This window comes from Strigops habroptila, chromosome 6, assembly GCF_004027225.2.
Source record: "Strigops habroptila isolate Jane chromosome 6, bStrHab1.2.pri, whole genome shotgun sequence".
Lineage (NCBI taxonomy): Eukaryota > Metazoa > Chordata > Aves > Psittaciformes > Psittacidae > Strigops > Strigops habroptila.
The window spans coordinates 48525513-48545526 of record NC_044282.2 but is presented as its reverse complement, the minus strand read 5'-3'; the positions used below and the strand labels follow the sequence as shown (position 1 = coordinate 48545526).

The window sequence follows — 20014 nt, the reverse complement described above, 5'->3', positions numbered from 1 at the left end:
TAGGAATTATCCTCTGAGTGATTACTTATAAATCTTTCTTAATTCCTTTCATGAAACCTGTTGGTAAAATTGATTCTTTAAGAACCTGGATTCAGAACCTAGTCTGTACTTCTATTTAATTAATGAACTGTAAATATAATAAAAATCTTCCAATTAAGAATCTGAACTGTAACAAAGCTATGGCTGAAATCATCTAAACTTTTTTTTTTTTTTTTCCTGAAAATTAAGAGAGAAAAAAGTGTTACGGTCAGAAAAGACTTGGAAGTGAATAGCAATTTCTATTCATAGAGGAAATTATGATCATGATATCATTTGCTCAATGCTTCTATTATACCCACAGAATATAGTGTTTAGAGTTATTAAACAATACATGCATACAGATACCTAACACCGAAGGTCTTGCCAGAACAGACAGGTTATTTTTCACCAACTGCTGTTTAGGTGATTCCTTGCCATTATAAACTGCTGAGCTGAACGCTGCTGTTGGAGGGATGTGATCTGTGGCTGTAGCTGGTAAGAAGAAAATAAAGCATTTACAGTAAACATTTCTAGGTCAAGACCCCCCTTGGTACAATAAACTGATCACTCAATCATTTACTTTAATAGAGCCATGGGAATCTACTGAGAGTGAATGCAATGGCGAATGAAGCAAATCCACTTCTGGTCTCATACCAGATTATTGCTGTCTACTCCCAGTTAAGTGCCTGGGTAAATATAGATTCTACAATTAAATACATATGTCAGAACCTTTAGCTTCTTTGCAGGTGGACTCTACCTCTTACATGCAGTTTACTCATGAACCAGCTATAAGAGTGAGAGGGGTTGTTTAAATTTTACCAAAAAGATCCTAAGCCTCCATTCTGATTTGACATCTTCTTTCCAAGCTTCTTTTTAACTATGCTCTCAGGAAAAGAGAGGTTTTCTCAAACATCATAGGTTCGTAATTCTGTAGTTTTTTTATATATGTAACCTCTGACCAAAAAAAAAAAAAAAAAAAAAAAAAAATTAAGCTGATCTGCTATTAAAAAGAGATTAATGATTTCTTCTGAAAGGGTACCAGTATTCCAGGTCTATTGTCTAGTTTAACAGCCTTCTATCTCTCCTGTGTAAATCTCTGTGTTACAAGACACTAAAGAACTGTTTTCATTGTGAAGAAGCTCAGAGAGATCACTCTAGCCTCTATCATCCATCATCTTTCATTTATGTCAAGCTAATGAAAAAGTAAATGTTTCAGAAAGAATCTTTAATACAAAAGGACTTACAGATACTGATAATTAGTTTGGTTTTTAATATTAAAGCCACTTTTCTCGGAAGAAAAACTCAAAAGCTTTTAAGCTGATGCCCGTATAATGCCTGCAGTAAAGAAGATTCTGGTCATAACAAAATATACTGAAGACAGAAGAAAAAGCTGTAATGACACTGGTTCCTGTAACGTTTGTCATCTGTGACCAGACAAGCGACAGCTGGAGGAATATAATACCTATTCTCATCAACTTTAAAAACAATGGCTTTTAAAAAAATTTGGTTTGCCTCAGCTATGAGCAGGCTGCAGATCACGTCTTTTATTATCTGCTAGCCTTTTATACATAAATTGGAGGGGGGAAAAAAGGACAGGAAGCAGCCTTCAAAGTATGGTTGCTTTCTTTATTTGTAATATATCTCTGAGTCTATTTGACTTGTTCTATTTTATGTGGTAGTGTGCTTAATGTTTGTCTTTCCATTCACACACATATACACAAATACACATGCACAGAAAAGTAGGAGTAGGTGGAAACTCAACACGTTTTCCTTCTAAGCAGTACCTGATTGCTGAGTCCCAGCTGGAGTGCTTGGGTTTGCCGCTGGGACCAGCTCACTTGAGGTGCTTCCTGAGAGGCCCGAACTTTCTGGCAGCTGGAACAATGTTCTTGAGCAGGTGCTGGATGAAGGTGGCCGGCTTCTGAACTCTTAACAAAAGAGAAACTTCTTATCACCCGAGAACAGTGGCATTTGCTTTTTCTCTGCTTTAATAATTTCACACAGTAATTACTTAGAGGCTAAAGCACTCAGAATGAAGGAACCAATGTCTTCAGCCATGCCATACTCATAGTGGGTCAGTCAATTGCTTTTTACAGCTGCTTTAGTAATCACCTAGCTTTAAAGAGTCTTTCTTTCAACTGATCTGTCTTAGGTTTTACACAGATGCCAGTCCCTGTGATAGCTAAGCTTGGATGATGAAAACCAGAGCTCGAGGAAGACAGTTTCGTTATCTTACCTGCCCCTTTCCAGCAGATTACAGATCCTTTGGTCAGAGCTCCCTGTGCATTCCTGACCAGATAATACTTTAAGTGTTTCTGTTTCTTGGGCTGAGTAGTCAGTTTAAGATTAATGTGATTTGAGAATTCTGTAAAGTAGCAGAAACCCTTCTTGCCACAGCCAACACAATTGCCAGAGAAGCCTGATAAAATAAACAATACATATAATCCAATGAGATAGGGGGGTCATTATTAACAACATCCAAATACGACTTTTTCCTGGAGAAAAATCTTTATTTTTTTTTATTTTCACAGAGTGAACTTATTAACATTTTCCTCCGAAAAATATATAACATCAAGTCTGCTGTATTGCACTTTGGCCACCAGATTGCAAAAACAGAGGCCCATGTTTACAGAACAAGCAAAGTAAGCCATATTTTTCATTTTCTCCCACCAGAAAAAGATCACGATTCCTATTTACTACCTACCTGTGAAACCTCAAACCAAGAAGTTTCTGACTGAAGAGCAGTGAATCATATGCTTAACCCCAGCCCTATTCAACACCACAGAAAGTACATGCTTCACTTCTGTTTCAGCTTTCACTGAAATTAAACATACAATTGAAGTCTCAAGAAATTAGGTACATTTAATCTATTATATTTAATTAGATTTAAGTATATTTAATTACCAAGTACCTACTACAGATGCTTTTTCAGAGAGGGAAAACTACTCAAGCCTTCCTGGGCTATTAATTTCAAGTAGCTTTCTCAAATTATGGCTGGACCATGTCAGCACTTCACAGCAGTTTAAACTATTTATGATTATGGAAACAGAGCATCTGCAACTTTATAGACACGACAGAGGCATGGTCCTTGCACGTAAAGAAGCTTATTGTACTCAGGCTTGATGGGGCATTTCCAGGGATACTGCCATTTCCTCTCATTCTGAGATACACACTTACTCTGAACCTCTAACAGGAGCTCGTGGTGGTGATGCCATTATCATCACAAATAAAGGGCATTCCTTGCACAGCTGACTATATGCCTTTTGGTTCTTAAATGATTTTTTTATCCATTTTCCAAAGCATTTCCTAAGAAATTTTCATTCTGCTTCAGACCAATGCGACTGCCTGAAAATATTTGTTAGCTACAGAAATGCCGTAGTGTGCGATTGGAAGATAATCTTCCCCAAGGAAATTTTCTCTCTGTTCCCTAAACTTGACCTGAAGCATGACATTTTCTTTTGTTTTAATCATATCTAATGAATGTTTTTATGTGTCATCACAAGAACTGAACTAGAAAGGGTGCGTTCAGTGAATTGGAAGATGGTAAAACTAAAGGAAGTACATTTCATATAACATACGGACAATAACACTGGAAATAAATAACTAGAGTAAAGGATCAGCAATATGGTAGATAAAATTAAGAGCCATTTGTGATTATTTTAATCACATATTTCATACAAATAAAGCTTTCAAATTAATGTTCAGTACCCTTTTCACTGTGTAAAATACAAACACTGAAATATAATGCTTTGTAAACACCTGTTGCTTGGTTTACAACCCCAGCACTTTCATTAGTTTTCAAATGGCTCAGAAGAATTTATAAAAATACTAAGTTCATGTGGAAATTGGTCAGGTATCCATGGGAACAAGTGGCTAACAGCTATTGAAAGCTGCCTATTATCTCTGATCTTGGTCGGCAGGATGGTAAAGGTCATTATGACTCATAAAATCAGGACAAGTCACGACTCTGCAGAATCCTCTGTGTTATATCAGTCGGCACAAAAGCATCTGTCTAACATCACAGAGCCTTCAGTGGCTGCAATAAAAGCAACAACAAAAGGAAACAAAATTACAACGGATGTGGCAAAGCTATGGAGTTTGAATGCCTTTTATGCAGATTAAGAAATCATAAAAAACATGCTGCTTCTAGTAAATAAAAATTTCCCATACACTTGGCAGCACACTGAGCACGACCAGCAGCACTGCAATTTTTGCCTGATTGCCACTTACAGGCCCTTACATGTTTTCAAATATGAGCATGAAGGGACTATTTCTAAAAGTAAAATAGAAGTACCTGTAGGTTTTATAGTTTGGCTGGGACTGTCCAGCAACTTGCCAAAGCCACAGGTGGAAATATCTGTTCAACAGAAGTTGGGCAGTGGACACAAAATCTTTTCACGTGGTCTTTAGATCAGTTATTATTGGTAACTCATCATTCATTGTTGGTAATCATCATCTGCCTAAAACAGATGTAGCAATAACGCCTACCTGAAATAACCTTTTGCCCTAATCACCTATTTTTAACTCTGTGAAGTCTACTGGAAAACTATTTTACACCACATATAGCATACAGGTGAGTCCTAGTAAGGATTAAACAGATCTAAATTGCCCACCTGTTTTGAAAAGTCCTTGGAGAACATTTTAGAAGTGTATTTTTTAATTTTCCTTTAAAGTCAAACTATCACCTTTCACCTCAAGCTTCCCCAGCCCCTCTGAATCCAACAAGAGTCCTTTCTTGCAAGCTCCTGCCAACACCATTTTTCATCCCATTCATTCTGTCCAACACTCTCTTTGATGACAGCCATTGCTTCGTTACTACAGCTCAGCCCTGACATCACAGCTAGAACACAGCATGGTCTTATAATTCCAATGCAATAAAATGCTGTTCAGTCATTACTCATTGCAGGGCTCCACCAACTTTGCTTGCAGCACTTTATGTAGGAAATTGACTAATACAGAGAACCTAAACATTTCGTCATCGTCCTTCCGCTGAGTGCTCTGTTCATTTGCCATGGCCCAAGGCAGCAGCTGATATAGGGGACAGCTTGTTTCATAAACAAGCTGCACTAAATATTCTTCCATACATTATAGAGAGGACAAAGGTCAGGGGAGCTGGGGCAGCCATAAGGTGACTCAATATATCTATGTCATGGGATTGATTTCACAAGAGAATTAGAAATCAATGCCTGGAGTTTAGGGGCTAAAAGCCTTTCACCTTTAGATCACCAGTTCATGTCCAACTCAGTTCAGCAGTGACTTAAGGCTGTTGCCCTCTGAAGATTGTTTAATCAGAAGGTGTTTGATTGTATCTGATATTTTATCATATGCATTTGCTTGAATTTGCTCACATCACAATGATCAATTGCGAATAATTTAAAAAGCTCTTCCATAGTAGGGACCTTGTGCTTGGAATAAGGACCTTCGACTAAAACGGTATGAAACCTGACCTACCTTCTCACTGGGGAAATGGTTCCTTTGGATCACCAGTGAGCTTGTGCTAGGAATAAAGAGGGGACGCCAGGGTGGAAGGATATCCATCTAATATTTCAGAATCTAATCTTTTATAACTTGTCAGAAAATATTACTCTTGTTTCTCTTTTAAATTAGTAACAGGCTTTTAATTAATGTTAATATTTTTGCTGAAAGTTGGCAGCTTGCTTAAACAAAGAACGATTATATTATCAACTTCTCAGCAAAAGTATTTCTTCTTTTCAGTCCTACTTGCAAGAAAAAGCATACAAACACTAACAATGCTCCACATTTTTTCCACCTACTTGGTTCCACTCCATGTAAAGACTGAAGTCCTAAAAAGTCCTTAAAAAATAAATTAAATCAATATGGCCAAGCTGGAGAGTGCCGTTGTATGGGAACTCACTATTAAAAGAGTCTGATAGAATATTGCACATTTTAACAGAAGCAGCCACCGTATTTTATGCTACAGTGTTTTCATCTTACACACAGCTCACAGTACAAGCAAACTAATCTCCTCTGTCATTCTGATCTCAGGGACCCACTGAAAAATGAAAGGATTTCTTATTCCCTGCTAGGGAAGTGGGCAGATGTTTGGTCCTTTGGGAAGGAAAATGATGGGTGAATAACAGCTTTGTTAAACTCTCCTTGAGAATGAGAACTGGGGGAAAAAAAACAACAGAAGACAAACCTTTGGGAGTGGTACATGTTAGCTGCTTTTATTAAGAAACACTAAATATCGCACAAGCACTGCCTCCATCTAAGCGTTCCTTTAGGTCGCATAAAACCAGAGGAACAGCTTTCTAAAGGCAAAGAGCTAAGTCTGCTTTGCAGAGTAGCTAAACTTGTGATCTAACTTGATGAACAGAATATATGAGGCACATGTTCAGACATAGAAAGTTTTGCTTGCCAAAAAATACAGTCTTTTCCAGAAAATGGGATTTCTTTTTTTGTATGGAATAATATGTCAATTGTCAAAAAAAAAAAAAAACCCAAACAAAAAACAAACAAAAAACCAAAACAACCTCCAAAAGAAAGGACTTTCAAATCACAAGCACATATGCCTTGATGGTGGGACAACTTATTAGCATAATCAATAAATTGGCACATGCCTCAGAGGCATATCAACAGACCCTAATGGGAACAAGATCATAAGTCAAAAGCAGGCCCAGAAACTATTGAGACATTTCCTGTTTTCTTCTGGAATTTTTGTAGGCTCCACAGGCATCTTCACAAACATATGCAGGCAGACCATGAGAAATCAGGAAACTATTGGGCAATTTTCCCCTCAAATATTTGGGATTTTAAGAAATCTACAGTACTGAGTGATAGCTGCCTTACAGAAACACAGTATATTAAGAGAAAAAGCATTAAATTAAGCAAAAACAATGGTGTTGAAGGGTTACAAGTAATGCATCTGTATTACCAATAAGCCTTATCGAAGTGCAGCATATACTCCAATTTATGAGGAGAGTTCATTTCAGTTCTAAATTTATCCAATTCAGTTTCCCTCTGAACATAGAAAGGCTTAAAGGGACCACTTTCCATGTTGTTTCAAACGGCCAACATGTTCGAAGGAGGACAGCCTAAACTCAGAATACCAAAAATAAGCCTTCTAGCCTATCTTTAAAAGAAAGACAATGAAAAGAGCTTCCCTTCTTCATATGAAATGTTTTCAACTTAAATCTATCACAAGACAGGGGTCACTGTGTTATAGACAGAGAATCTAAAGCAAGAATGGTTCTGTCTTTTATCTCACCAAGTGTCTGAAACTAATGAGACTAGTCATATCTACTTCTGATTTCAGTTACCTTGATTTGACTTGCATCACTGTATGAAAACCAGAATCAATCATTTCTATCTACAGTATCATCTACTGTACGAATAGTATGCTATTCTCATGTCAGTAAGATATATTGTGGGTTTTTTCATTAGATTAGGGACCAGGAACATTATTTTTTTCCAGATGAATACTTGGATTCTAAAGAAAGCAAGTTCTTTCATATTTAAGCTTGATATAAAACACATAAAAGTCATCCTACAGAATTACTAAAATTCTTAGCAAAAGAATGTGATTCACTGGTGTTTAAGTGTGTAACAACAGCCAAAAATAAGCATTTAAATGGTTCCAGGAAACTAAAATGTATTAAATAAGCAAGCTGAGGATGCAAGTAGCATAACAACCTCCCTGTTATGTTTCTGTTGCCTTTTTCTGTTCTAGTTTAGCATGCAATTAACAAATACACTACTTCCTCTCTGCTAACAGCCTGAGGAGCTTAAGCTGTTAATAGTGCTAGGACTGAATGACTTGAGTGGTACAACATTCCTGTCTTTATCTTTAAAATGACAACACGTGGGTGATTTACAATCCTCCTAATTCTTTTACAATCACTGGTCAAATGTACTGTGACCAATCCAACTCTGCAAGATCACATGAGGAAAGAAATGACTGTACATAGAATTGCACTATGCGCTTTCACACTACACCGTCATCCCAAACGCCTTGAAGAGTTGTTCAAACTGAGCTAACAACTGAGTTCACATCATAACCTTCAGTGTTTGTGAAAAAAAACTTGTGACAAATGTTTCCTTTTTGCTATCTAAAGCTTGGACTGGTACACAGATATATGATACAGCATCTCGGTAGTAACTAACAAAGAAAATAATACATAAGAACCTGAGAGTGTCTGATGATTGAAAAAAAGAGTTCTCCCTCCAATAATATACCTCTTTTGCCAATATAAAAGCTATTCCATGCTAATAACATTAATATTCAGTTTATTCATTTAGTCACATGATCGCAGATCTTCCCTATCTGGGTTGATTTCGATAAAGCTAATGGCCATCAGAAAAGCTATAATAAAAATAGATAAAAGAGTCTAATTTTATGTCAGAAGATAGGCTTTTAAATAGATGAAAAGCAAGAAATTGAAGTATCCTACAAACAGCATTATTCAAACACACAATATTGCCTAATTACACATACAGGAAAAATTTCAATTTATAATCATTCATATTTATTTATATTGTGATAATAGCAAAACGTCATTGGTTAGGATCCAGAACACATGCTAATGTTCAAACACAGTGGAGAATATCATCCCTATCTCAAGAGATAAATTAGAAAGGTCATAAATTTTTGAAGTCCAAACTACCTTCAAACTGTTTCCATATATATAGTAGCCTGAAAGTTCCAACTGACAGACTTCCAGTCTGTCTATGTCAGTATTTGGAAAGCAAAAATAGAGACAGGCAGCAGTTCAACTAGTCCAGTTACCAGCTGTGCAGTTCCAGCAATTGGGACATAAACTGATTGGACAACAACTTTAGCCTTGGACTAATGGATAGGAGGTGATGAAGCACTTCTAATGAGCTGGCTCATTCTGTGTGTTTCCAAAGCAAACATAGCCAGCTCTGAGCTATTATCTTGTTGTGCATCACCAGTGAGCATTACTGTAGACGTGGAATGGAAATAAGATCTGCTGAACTCACTCTGAAAAAAAAGATTAGCTATTAATTGTAGCCCACAGAAGAATCCACATACTGCAATCCCAGACACTTACCCAGCAGGGCATTGTGCCCATTGTCATCTGGCAGGAATCTTTTATCCACAGCACACACTAATAGGTGATCAGGTAAATTTGGTGACTTTGCACCAACAAGTAAAAATCCTGATGGTACCTCAATATGTTCATTGGAAATTGAAACCAATCTCAAATCTTTACCAGCCTGGCAGAAACCTAGAAAAAATTCAATGCATTTTAAGTTGACAAGGTATTTTTTGTTTAATACTCACAATTGTCTTCATTAAAGGAATTTTTGTATTTTTAATGAGAAACAAAGTTGTATCCTCTGAGGTCAAGGGCAAACTAAGAGATAATTTTCTTCCTTGCCTTTTGATCAGCCATGAACAGATGCTCCCAGTACAGTGAACAAAAAATAAATCTGAAAATTTACAGTGAAGTTTCTCTTGATGATGTTTTGCAACCTACATATTTATGGGACTATTCACTATCATCATAACTTAGGTCAGACATTCAAAAATGGAGACAATGGTTCTCTATATCTGGTGAATTTCACTGGCTTTCGCTGGGTCTTTTAATATTTTTTATAGCAACATCGAACGAGGTACACTTTAAAAAGAAAAGAGAGATGATAAAGCTGTAAGAATTACCACATTCATTTTAGCAAACACCATGCCTGCAAACAACCTTTTAAAGGTCGCGTTGCCTAGGAGAACTGTTCTGTCCTCATGCCAGGCATTCCAACACAAGTGCTTATCTTACACACTGTGCAAAGACCTTGTCAAATATAAGACCAACCAAGAACAATCCAGCTTTATCTGGCAGGTAATGATCACTGACATCTTTTGGATTTCTATATTGCATAGATTATCTCATTCTGACGAATTATAGCGGAAATGGCACCGATTCTACCCTTTTCAGTAGAGCAAATGCCTGTGATAGCACATGTAGTACATTTCTTACCATCAGTAGTGCAACATCCTTCTGGGGGAGGCTTCATCTGATAAGAAAGAGGACTACTTGATTCTGAGCCTTCTTCTTCCTCATCTTCTTCTTCTTCCTCATTATCTGCTCTGCTGCCTGCTACAAATTATCATAGCGTAAATGACTTAAGACAACTGAAAATGCTGGCAACAAACCAATGAATGAACAGGGTGACCCAGTTACAGAAAGTATTACAGCAAACTGGATTCTCTCCTCTTGACAATGGCTTTACTGCTGCCAACTCTTAAGATATTTGTTGTTTCCTTAAAGCTCCAACTTCCAGTCATGCTTACAATAGAACGTCTTTCATCAAAAAAAATAAAGCTTTTCACTCCTGTGCAAAAAAAAAGTTCAAAAGTATGACCCAATTGCACCTGAGAAAGTGAAAAAGAAACCACTAAAGGGCAAATAAAAAGAAGCTTCCATTTGTTATTTTTTTAATCTCATTATTTTTAATCTAACATTATGCTTTTTGGAGGCCTAACTCTTGGTGTTTGAACTCTTGCTAGTCACAACAGTGTAACTGTATCCTTTTGTTCACAATATTAACAGCCAATATAGACCCAAAGTCATTACTTCTTTGCACTCTAGAATGCCCTGGCTACAGTCCAAGTACAGATTTTGTTAATTAGGTATTGACTGGGTCCTTGATTTTGTACAGGAGACTGAAGAAACTGCTTGAAACTAGGGACACCACAGATGATGCCATTATAAGAACACCTAATTCTCAGGCCGTCTGTCTCGTACCAGAATCCGGAGCTCCAAGTAAAGCACTGCCACTTGCTGTACAATGTCAAGGAAAGGCAGATGTCTAGGAAGATGATTCTCAGCAGCCTGTGCGTGGGCTGTACTTGTCTAGGAGGCAATACTGAGTACTGGAGAGAAGAATATGCGATGTAGGCTTCATTTTTCAGTGGGATTTAGGTCTTTTTTAGGTACTTGAGGATCAGCAAGAAGCCAAATCGCTGTTTGGATTTGAGCAAGTAAAACAGCAGTTAGGCTCCTATATTATTCTGTTGATCTACTTTTGTCTTGAAACAGAAAAACAATGAAGCACACTGCAGTCATCCTCGAAAGCTCAGTGCCAACTGGGCATACTTTCTTTGCTGCAACTGACTTTGGACCAGGCACTGGGAATCATCAAGGATTTATCTTTTTCGTACCACCTTCCTCAAAATATCTTTTTATTTCATTGACAAATTATTGTAGAATCAGCTAAACAAATACTACAGAATAAATGAGAATTAGGGAGGCAGCTGAAGAAAGTAAATCTGGAGTTTGAAGATTTGTCTCTAAAGGTTATTAAGACTTACACGCCAATCTACAAGAGGATTTGAAGGGTATGCTTACTTTTCCGTATCTAAACATCAAGCTTCAGTCCTGGTATACACAGAAAGTTAAGCATGATTGTTTTAAGGGCATAGTCTAAAGACAAGAACGATGAAAGTGAACAAAGGGAAAAGTTCGGCTCTTTGTCTTCGCTATTTAAGTCAGGGGTAAGTTATGTGTTACAACTAAACCTTGACTAACATCCAAATGCAATGCAAAAGGTGTGAGTCTGGGTCTCCTCTCTTTCCCCACGCTCCCCGCCATGATGTTCCTTTCTTCTCCTTTGTGCCAGCTCCCACACTTACTGGAGCCTGTGCTGAGCCAGCCCAGCTTGCTAATGCAGCAGAAACTAACTAAGCAAAACAAAATGGTTTTTTAGCAAGGTTTATCTATTAAATTAGCTCAGTGGAAGATCCAAAAAATGCCACAATTGATGAAAAGCAAGAAAATGGGAACACGTGGCTAGAAGGAGTGGGAGTGGGGGGGAAAACAGGATTTTCCCCTTGGGCAGTGGTAAGCCATTAGGTTTGTTCAGCCATCACAGGTAATTTCACATTAACAAAAAAAAAAAAAAAAAAAAAAAGAAAGAAGAAACAAGAAATGGAAGTGGAAACTAAAGAACAGGAGAGCTACAGCAAAGGTCAAAAATTAAAAGAGTATAAGAGCAAATATGGACCTATAATACACAAGGATGAACTGCTGTCACCTGTAAAGGGCATTGTTATTAGGGTTTCTGCTGCTTGTTTTAAAAAAGATGTGCAATTTCTTCTTCCATTTTACTTTTCAAGCAGGGCTTCTTCAAAAAAATCTATGTCTGCATGAGTCTGTTCCACATCTTCTTTTCTTGAACAATCCCAAAAGAACATACAATCAAGCACTCAAAATCGGAAACAAGATGACGGCAAAAGTGGACTCACAACCATAGTATATATGTTTATATTACAGAACAGATGGCATAACTTGATATAGCTCCCTTAAACCAACAGAACTGTGGAGATTTTATTCATATTTTATGGAATTTATGTTTATTCATGGATACCATAAACACCATTGTTTCCTTTAAGGAACACTTTTCAGTTATCACAAAGGATTTATTAGACCTTTATGTTATAAGTTGTGATTAAGACATTTCACATGGAAAATTCTTCTCTCCTTAAGGTATAACGTAAATATAAATTCTGCAAATATTTTAATATACATATAATTTTTTCTCAGTGGGACTATTCATAGGGCTATTATCCACAAGTTGATTGCAGCCTCAAAATATATTGCATCCATGAACAGCCAGCCTCGCTTACATGCAGATCAAGGAAGGAACTCGTTAACCACAGTTACGAGTTAGCTGCAAAGTTCACGTGGTGCTGCTACCAGAACGTGGAGCTGCTATCAGAGCTGAATTCAACAACACTCAACGAATAATCTCACTGCAGTGAGTTTTTTCTTAAACTGACTCTATACTCTATTGCTCTCTAGCAATTTCGAAATTGTAACATCAGAGACAAAAATCCATAATAACAGCCTTATTCACTGGTGGCTGGTTTTGTTACCAAATGCTACTTTGAACATCTATAACACATTATCATTACACAAAATGGAAAGCCAAAACACTTGGGTTGCATTGACCCTTTGCACTACTTTGTTTAAATTGTTTATATTATGTCTGTTTCACCATAGGAAAACACTTGCTGCCTTGAACACCAGTTGTGACCAGATGCCAACTTGATTATATACCTAAAAGTGGAAGTTTCAATTTATGATGAGGCTGGAGTACATGACACTAGCTTGTAGACCTCTCCCACCTGAGGAACAACCTAGAAAAAACTCTATTACAGGCCTCTTCAGAGTTCCCCTTTTCTGAAACTTTCATGAAATAAATGTTCTCTCCTAGGCTCTTATTAGTCTTTTAATTTATTACAGTTCAATTCTGTTTCTGTTAACTCAAAGGAAACAGAATCAGCCCCTCAAGGTTTGGAAAGTTCTTTGAAAACCTTGAAAGAAAGAAGTTACAGAAGTGTGAAATCACACTTTTGCACCTGAACAATGCATCTACTCCTGTGGCATCTTTCCCAACTGATGTCATAATCCGTTTTGTGACATCACAGTTGGTTGCCATGGAAAACTTTATGAAATCCTCTAGAAGGGTTTAATAGAAGAATCACTGTGTAGTGAATAAGCAGCATAGGTATTTAACCAATTAATTCCTTATTATATCCTATATTAGCAAAAAACAAAACAAAAAAATTACTAATGATGCGTGAGATGTGAGCAGATTTACTTTTTCAAGAAATATTTTCTCAGCTCTTACCAGGAGGTAATCAATTTTAATCTGTGCAAAATGCTTTTATCTACTACTATTTCTTGGGCTCATTTTTTTTTTCTGTTACTGTGGATTGTTAGCCATTAGGCATTTTTCCTTACATATACATCTAAGCCATCTTTAGCAAAGTATGACAGGGGAAGTAGACCTGGTCAAAAAACATGAAACACCACCCTGGTGACAGACATGGCTAAATAATGAAATTGTTAAACATAACCTTGCACCAAAATGCCAGTGTTCTGCATATGCCAGTGAACTCAATGAAAACCATGAGATTACTACGCCTAACACCAAAACACCACATTGTGCAATGATTTTATCAGATATGTACAGCTCATTTCAGTATTCTACTTCCAAGAAAAGAAAAAAAAAGACTGAGCAAATGAAGCTCAGAAAGTAGGCTTCTCTAAACATCCACAAAAATTCAGCAAGAAGTCTCATGTTGAATACAACTTGTGCAGGGTTTATGAGAGGACACATCCTAAATTTTTACCTTTGTAACCACAGACGAACCAAAAATATTATGCTCAAAGTAATTATAAACTTTCTCAAAAGCTAAAAATATTTCTGCTGTGTTTATTAACAATGAAAATCAGTCTTAGCATATATCTCTTATAAATCAATCATGTTCACTATCATTTACTGTATAACTTCCAGCAGTGTATGGCAACAGATTTCACCAGTTTTTATGATAACAGATTTATATTTATTTCCAAATTTGTATTTATATTCCAAATCTCCAAAGATTGTTCCACACATTTAATGGAACAATTCCTAGTACTTCAATCTATGTGTATTGATAAATTTAAGCAAGCAATTGGCTTAATTTTGTCAAAATAAAAGATAATACACTTAGTATTTTTAATCCAATTCTAATACATATATACATTTATATATATATTTATAGATCATAAAAAATCCAAATAAAAACTTTAAATACTTTTGGTTTTCTGTGTTCTGGTTTGAAATGTGCGTGCTGAGTCTTGGAAGAGCAAACAGCAGAATAGTCTTTGACCACAAATATAAATTCCATCATTTCCTACCTTCCAGTGCTGACAGTTGCTGTTCAGCTTCCAAATACAACTGAGAAAAGATTGGTCTGGGAACTAAGTTGTTTGAGCGGAGAGACGCCTCAATAGAATTATGCAACACTTCTTCAAACCGTGTTGTCTTGAGCTGACCAGCGTAAGAATTTCCCATCTTTTCAAAAAAAAGAGACAAGAAGAAAAAAAAACATATTTCAATTTTACCACTCAGAACTCCATCACTGCATGTTGATGTCAGACTACAACATTTCTCATGAAAGAGAGACGCTTCATTGTCCACAAAGAAAGGCAGAGGAAAAGAACATTGACTGCAGCAGTCACTGAGTAGATCCTGCTGGTAAATTACAGGAAGTTATCTAAAAGTAACAGCTTTCTGTAATTCAGCAGAAAGGCAGCAAGCTTTGACACCTTCTTGAAGATGTGGCTAGAAATCTGATTCAAGTAATTCCTTGACTGCAACTGAAGGGATGCATTTTTGATAGTCAGCAACCTCATCTGTTAAACAGCCTTTCTGTTTTACATGATTTGAACAGAATAAATGTTAAAGGATTTGGGGAATAGCACAGAATTATCTTTGTGTGGTCCATCACGGCTTAAAACTTATAGTTTTAAAGCAGTTCAAGATATGTTTTAGAGCTGCTGTCTCATAAATAATGTAGCATTGCCGTAATGGAGATATTGTGAAATATAACGGCTTTTCCTTCTCACCTTCAGAAGTATTTTTCCCTGTAAACATGAATTTTTTAATTTTTTTTTTTTTTTAGAATAAGACATTATCAATTACCTATTTGATGTTGCATTTGATTATCAGGACTTTACTGCTAGTGAAACTACATAATTTACTCATTCTGCCACTGAGGAGTCAGCCTATTCCAGATGAATATCCGACATATTTAACTGCCGCCTCCTTTCCACACTGAATACAATGAGCTGGTATAACCAAAAGCCATGTCAGTTTTCTTTTGCTATTACAAAGTAGCTCTTGCCCTGGGCCCCATGTCCTTTCCCTCCTCAAGTAACTGTGAATAGAAAGCATGAAACGCTTCCTGTTTGTGGCAGTAATTCCTAAACACTGAACAGCCCCTTCTCAGCACTGGGTTCTGCTTGGGAAATGAGCCTGTTGGGAAGCATCCTGCAGGAACCAGTCAAGCAAAAGAAAAACTACTGTGAAATCACATACTGCTCTTGATGGAAGAAGGCATCTGAAAGGAACAACACACAAAGTTGATGATTCGGATACCTTTTTATGACTTTGTAACATATTCTACATATATAATCATATTTTCTTATATTTGTTCGCATCATGTTAATACTATATATATTATAGCTAATACAATATAGCATATCAATATATATAATATTAATGAAGCACAATAAGTATTATAAAACCTATTGTATTGTTATATTAACAATTCTAAAACAATGCAGGCAGCATTTAAGAACGTGATCTAGATTAAAAGTCAGCACTATGGACGAAATGTGCATATACACAAAAATCAAACAGTAATGTTGCAGTGAGTAGTACTGATGTATCCATTTGGTGAAGGGTAAATGGGAAGCTGCAAAGACTGTTGGTGATGTTCAGAGCTAATATGGAAGTGAGGATGCATCTCCTCTTCCAATACAAAAAGCAGATTACAGTTCCCTTTCTGCATTGATAGGAACCCTCTGGCTCCTCTTGTTTTAATTACTGCTTCACCTACACCAAGCACAACTGAAGACAATGAGGAAAGCCTGACATCCATATTGTTCTTATAAAGCTTTATCAGAGGTGTATGCAGGAAAACCAAGGTCAAGCTCTGAAATGAATTATACTAAATGCTGTTTCTACACAAAAGCACTAGAAAATATTTAGTTCTAATTCTAATCCATCTTTCAACCATTTTATGACTGTCAGGTATCTTGATAATTGTTTGTTGTTTTTACATTGATGTTTTATATTTAATATAACAAGGACAAATAGTTATCAAGATACCTGACATAACTATTTAATTCTTTGTTCTTTTAAATTCTTTCCCATATTATGAACTTGTATTTTCTTTTGTTAGGTAAGAGGCATCTGCAGGCTGAGGGACCCATCTCTACATTTTCAGGCACAGTTACACTATGGTTCTATATGTCTGTTCATCACAATCTTGAAAGCCTCGACTAAAGAGAAATAAAAATGCATGAACATGCTCTCAACATGTTAACATTCAAAGTTGCATCTTCAGAAATGGAAACAGCATTCAGCTATTGTCCATTCCACACACTTTTTTACATAGACTGCTTCATTTAAATACAGAGCTAAAACATGAAAAGTTCATATTACATCCAAGAGTTTTTGCAGTTAAAAAAATCACTGATACAGCACAAAGAGAATATCCAAAAGTTTTACTTCCGTGGCAGAGGCTTGTCTTACAAAGGGCTGGATCCTACCTGTGCCCAAGATGACCATGCAAAGCAGACCGGTTTACCTGATATTCAAACTTATTTATGTCTTGAAAAGCTTCATTAAAGCACACAAAAAATAGGAAGTTTTTTAATTCATATAGAGTGAGACAAAACATTCTAAGACAACTCAAAAGCATTATCAGATGAACAGGCACACAATCTGCTTTATGCAATGAATCATAGAATCAAAGAATTGTTAGGGTTGGAAGGGACCTTAAAGGTCATCTACTTCCAATCCCCCTGCCATGGGCAGGGACACCTTCCACTAGACGAGGTTGTTCAAAGGCCCATCCAATCTGGCATTGAACCTTTCCAGGAATAAAGGCTTACTTGCTTTACTGATCATTATCTGGATCTAATGGTGACAAATGAGAAAACAGTGTAGTATTTATATTTATAAACTCTATTCCATAGACACAGTCAGTCATTATTCTGTAGAGTTTATTAGGAACAGAAATAGATACACCATTTAGAGGGATTTAACGTCCTTGCTCAGGATTTATAGAGTCCACTAGTGGACAAAACAGAAACCCTATGTTTAAGCCTGAGGGGAGCAGAAACTAGGATCTTACCTTTCTGGTAAGGAATCCTTTAAAACATAATCATGTTTGTTTATCCATTGGGGTGTTAATTTAACTATGTGATTGGGTAAAATGAAACAAAAATATGATTTCTGGATTTGTATACCTGGTAAGCTCTTGTATATCTGTGGGATCTTACAATCCTAGTGACAAACGCAATCATAAATCCAGGAACATACTTTGGAAGATGTAGGTATTTTATAGCCATTTTTCATTATCAAACATGTACCATCAAACATGCACCATAAACATAGCATTTTTCTTCATCAGACCAGAAAATTGACATTGCAGGAGCTTTTTTGCCAGTATCAGCTTTTGACATTCGGAATCCCAGTGACTCTCTTCATTGCAGGAGAAATTACTTCTATGAAGCAAGCAAGGGAGAAGCTGTGTCCAACTAACTCCGCGATGGTTGTCATCCCCTCTTTTCTTTAAAGCTGCTCAGACTGTGGTACCCGAATTGACAATTGCTGACACCATGGCGCCAGGAAGCAAAGGCTTTGAGTCCTATTTTCCTGCTTCAATGAACTTGGCGTTCTCAGCCCAGATTTATGTCTCTCTTGGATACAAGTGGGTGGCACAGACTAAACTTTCAAATGCTTGTGAAATTCCAAGCCATGAACATAGATGGTGACCAAATTTGTTAAAAAAACCACAAACTCACACTGACATAGAAGGATAGCCTTCGCTACTGATAAATCAAAGGGCACTTCCCTATCGCACTGCCAGTTTCCATGGAGAGCATGCAGAGAAAAATACTTGCCAATACAAAGGGAAGAAAAAAGGAAAAGACCTGGACCTGGACTTCCTTAAAACCATAATAAAAAGAAGATAACCACTCTAAGGAACTTGGAATCCTAAGAAACAAGTACAGATACAAATGAAGAAGGGCAGGCCAACGTCTTAGAAACTCATGGATAATGCTACGAAAGAGAGATGACAAGTCCAGGCATCAGAAAGTGAGAGTAGATATGCGTTAGTCACTAAAGAAAACAGCCCTCAAATTCCAAACAAGGAACTGTCAGGATTGCTGTGGTAAACAGATTATGTGACTGGGAAAAATATGGATCTTCTTAAGGGTTAATGTCTGTCACACATAAGAGTCAACTTCAAGTTCAACTGAAGTTGAACTAGCCAGGTTTTGAAGAAAACCTGAACTATTCTGCTATGACCCTGTACTCCAGCTGCTAAGATTTAGAAAACGAGTTCCCTCTTGGCCACGAGGGCAGTACCCACCATGAGAGCCATGACAGTGAGTGGTCACAATAACACAGAGCAATTGTCAGCAGAACAAGGACATGTGGGCCCATCACCTACATCTTGGAGGGAGATCTTTTGCTCAGTGGAACAAAGACAGTTATACAGTAGTGACTCTTTAGTTGCAGTTGTCTGTGATAAAGATCAGCAAGGAATATTAAGATTTTGTGAATACTGAAGATTTAGCACATGAATTCTGGACAAAATTTATCCTATGCTTAGGACTGGGTATCCTAAGGAAAGCTGTAGATTTTAGAGCATGGATATTAATCAAGGGCCTTTGACCTCTAAAGAAAATCTGCCTTCAGCAGAAACTGAGTAAAGCAAAGAATATATGTGGGCTGTATTAAGAAGGCCTGGAAAATAGCCAAGGGATCTAAGTGGGAAATTAGGAAGACGCAGTTAACTACTAACAAATTCAATCTTAGATATGACTTACAAATTATTACAAGAAGAAAAGATTCATGTTAAGTTGCAAAGTTTTTACATGACAAAATGTAATTGACATTACCACTCTAATATATTAATCCTTCCATCAAAACAGTATAGCAATGGATACATTTTTCCAGGTTAAGCAGCCAGCTTTCATATCTTTGAAACAGCCAAACACAGTAATTTCTATTGTATCATTTCTAACAGGAGAATGGTAAGATTTTTCCAAGCTCACTGTTATTCCAAAATAATTTGTTATCACATGACAAAAGGCAGCTCATCACTGATTGTTTTATGAACTATGGATTTAGGTATCCAAAAGGTTATCTATTAAATTTTTTCTGGGAGAAGAAAGCATTCTCTATTCACAGATTTATTCACAGATCAGTACCAGAAAAATTGTTAGTGTAATCCTTTTGCTCTTTGAATATGTCAGATCCATCCAGTAATATCCAAAACACATCATTATCTCTAAAGTTTGGTAAAGTCTCTAGTAATTGTTGAAAGCCTGTATGAAAAACAACAATCAGATTAATAAGAAAGAAATGGTATGGCAGAGACTTGTATGTAAATGTAACTATAAGAAGAAAAGTACATATGGAGACAGCACAAAACTGGTTCTCT

The 20014-nt window shown here is 36.7% G+C and overlaps 1 protein-coding gene across 3 annotated transcripts in view; it reads right to left on the bottom strand.

Annotated features, from left to right (window-relative positions):
* GREB1 (growth regulating estrogen receptor binding 1) overlaps positions 1–20014 on the bottom strand; it is a 94059-nt gene that overhangs the window by 37153 nt on the left and 36892 nt on the right. For 2 of the 3 annotated variants that reach the window (XM_030490687.1, XM_030490689.1), the window contains exons 2-7: positions 14685–14841; positions 9975–10094; positions 9051–9227; positions 2255–2437; positions 1803–1946; positions 385–510 (exon numbers count right to left, since the gene is read on the bottom strand). In XM_030490687.1, coding sequence (XP_030346547.1) covers positions 385–510; positions 1803–1946; positions 2255–2437; positions 9051–9227; positions 9975–10094; positions 14685–14841 — 907 coding nt within the window. The remainder of the gene's footprint in view (positions 1–384; positions 511–1802; positions 1947–2254; positions 2438–9050; positions 9228–9974; positions 10095–14684; positions 14842–20014) is intronic. The other variant, XM_030490690.1, reaches the window with a different exon arrangement.